Source organism: Diaphorina citri, unplaced genomic scaffold, assembly GCF_000475195.1.
Source record: "Diaphorina citri unplaced genomic scaffold, Diaci psyllid genome assembly version 1.1 scaffold1646, whole genome shotgun sequence".
Lineage (NCBI taxonomy): Eukaryota > Metazoa > Arthropoda > Insecta > Hemiptera > Psyllidae > Diaphorina > Diaphorina citri.
In genome coordinates this window covers 1-2,193 of record NW_007379072.1, presented here as the reverse complement: position 1 = coordinate 2,193, position 2,193 = coordinate 1, and the positions used below count along the sequence as shown (strand labels likewise).

Here is a 2,193-nt window from a genome sequence, read left to right as displayed (position 1 = left end):
AAAAAAATAAATAAAAAACAACTCTGGACTGAATTACTTTCTTCGTTGTATTTAGTGTGATTTTATCTGTAGACAATGAGACTTTTGTAAACGTTATCAGATATTACTCAGGAGGTAATCAGTTGTCTCTGAACGTTCAGTGTATTAGTTAGAATGTCGTGTTTCTATTTCTTTGCTGGAGTCGCCCTGCTTAGTTTAACTGTTTCCGTTTCATCTTTTATGGTGGTGGGTGACGAAAAACTTCACCACCTTCATCACGTCAAACATACGGCTCTGTTCAATTATTTCCTTGAGCAGCACAACAAAACCTATGCCACCCTCGTGGAATATTACTCAAGACTGCATATCTTCTCTGGCAACTTGAGGAAGATCCAACTCCTCCAGGACACTGAACATGGCTCTGGCGTGTATGGACTTAACGAGTTTTCTGATCTTTCCACCGCCGAGTTCCAGGCGAAATATTTGGGTTTCAAACTGAAACCTTCCTACGCAGATCGTAGTGTTCCAGCGATGATTCCTAACATTACTCTCCCTCGTGCATTTGACTGGAGAGAGTATGACGCTGTCACTGGCGTGAAGGATCAAACTATGTGTGGATCTAGCTGGGCATTCAGTACGACAGGAAACATTGAAGGCGTGTACGCAGCTAAAACTAAGAAACTAGTTTCTCTTTCTGAACAAGAGCTGATTGATTGTGACCAGGAAGATGATGGGTGTGAAGGTGGTTCCATATCCAACGCTTTCGACACAATCATGTCCAAGCTAGGAGGTGGATTAGAGGAGGAGAAGACCTACCCGTACAGAGGCGACGATAAAGCTTGTCGTCTGAACAAGAAGGCGACCCAAGTGAAAATAAATGGCTATGTGAGTGTATCAAGAGATGAGACAGACATGGCCAAGTATCTGGTGGAGAATGGACCTATGGCTGTGGCTATTAACGCCTACGCGTTGCAATTCTATGTTACTGGCGTCTCTCATCCCATCCAGTTTTTCTGTGACGGAGGAAATGAAAATTTAAGCCATAGCGTACTCATTGTTGGCTATGGAGTCGACAGAACCAAGTTTACACACAAGGCTGTACCCTATTGGATAATCAAAAACAGTTGGGGTGAGGGTTGGGGAGAGAAGGGATATTTCCGTCTATACAGAGGAGATGGTTCTTGTGGTATCAATGATTATGTGAGATCTGCCTTGGTCTGACAATATTGATGTTAATAAGTTACGAGTAGCAAGTGTGTATTAATTATTATTATTATTTCACAGCGGAATCCCGAATAGTATAAAAATGTAGATTTGAGGTAAGTCTCACAAAACATTTTTTAAACGATTCTATAAAATTTACAAATATAAAGAAGTGCTTGCGTATATAACATTATAATTCTATGTTGGCACACTCTAATAAATAAAAGTGCTTGGTACTATACCCAATTACCCATAATACTAGGCATATTTTCTTTTTGCATGTCTAAGTATAACCCTTGAATTAAGCAATCTGAAACTTATTAATCTTCTTCTTTTCCCGTGTACAGACGGGGTCGGAGTTTTTCGTCAGCCTCTCAATCAGCCCTAACTAGGGTGATTAGTTTGGGTTGCTTTAAAACTAATCCAACAACAACTTAATAAACAATAACTTAAATGAACTCAGATTAAGGTCCTGGCCATCAGGGGACTAGACTTACCTTATACAGATTGAGGAAAGCAATGAGATCACTGCAAGTGGAATCTGCCCAAATGAGTTTCGAACAGAACGCTTCCATTTCTTCCCTGTAGGGAGACGAGAATGGATTCTTCACACTCATAGCAGCCGCTGAAACAAGTAGAAACAATCCACAGATTCTACTAATTAGAAACAATCTACAGTAGAAATAGTTTGTAGATGTAAATAAAGTAGAACTGCGGATAAATGACCAACAGGTGCCACACCCCGAGAAACACTACACCAAAATCTAACAACATTAGCACCCAAAATCTCCAGCGCGGCAGTAGAAATCGTTCACAACGACTTACATACTATGTACGAGCAGGTATTAGTAGAAATAGTTTGTAGATGTACATAGATAAAGTAGAACTGCGGATAAATGACCAACAGGTGCCACACCCCAAGAAACACTACATCAAAATCTAACAACATTAGCACCCAAAATCTCCAGCGCGGCAGTAGAAATCGTTCACAACGACTTACATACTATGTAC

General features: G+C 40.4%; 1 protein-coding gene across 1 annotated transcript; it reads left to right on the top strand.

The window, feature by feature from the left end:
* The first annotated feature begins 80 nt into the window (after positions 1-80).
* LOC103516702 (cathepsin L-like) lies at positions 81-1,394 on the top strand. The gene has a single exon (XM_008481684.2). It carries the CDS (start codon positions 154-156, stop codon positions 1,198-1,200), a length of 1,047 nt encoding a protein of 348 aa, XP_008479906.1. The 5' UTR covers positions 81-153; the 3' UTR covers positions 1,201-1,394.
* Positions 1,395-2,193: the final 799 nt, after the last annotated feature.

Coding starts and splice junctions, on each gene's coding strand:
- LOC103516702 (XM_008481684.2), top strand. CDS start 154: ATGTCGTGTTTCTATTTCTTTGCTGGAGTCGCCCTGCTTAGTTTAACT.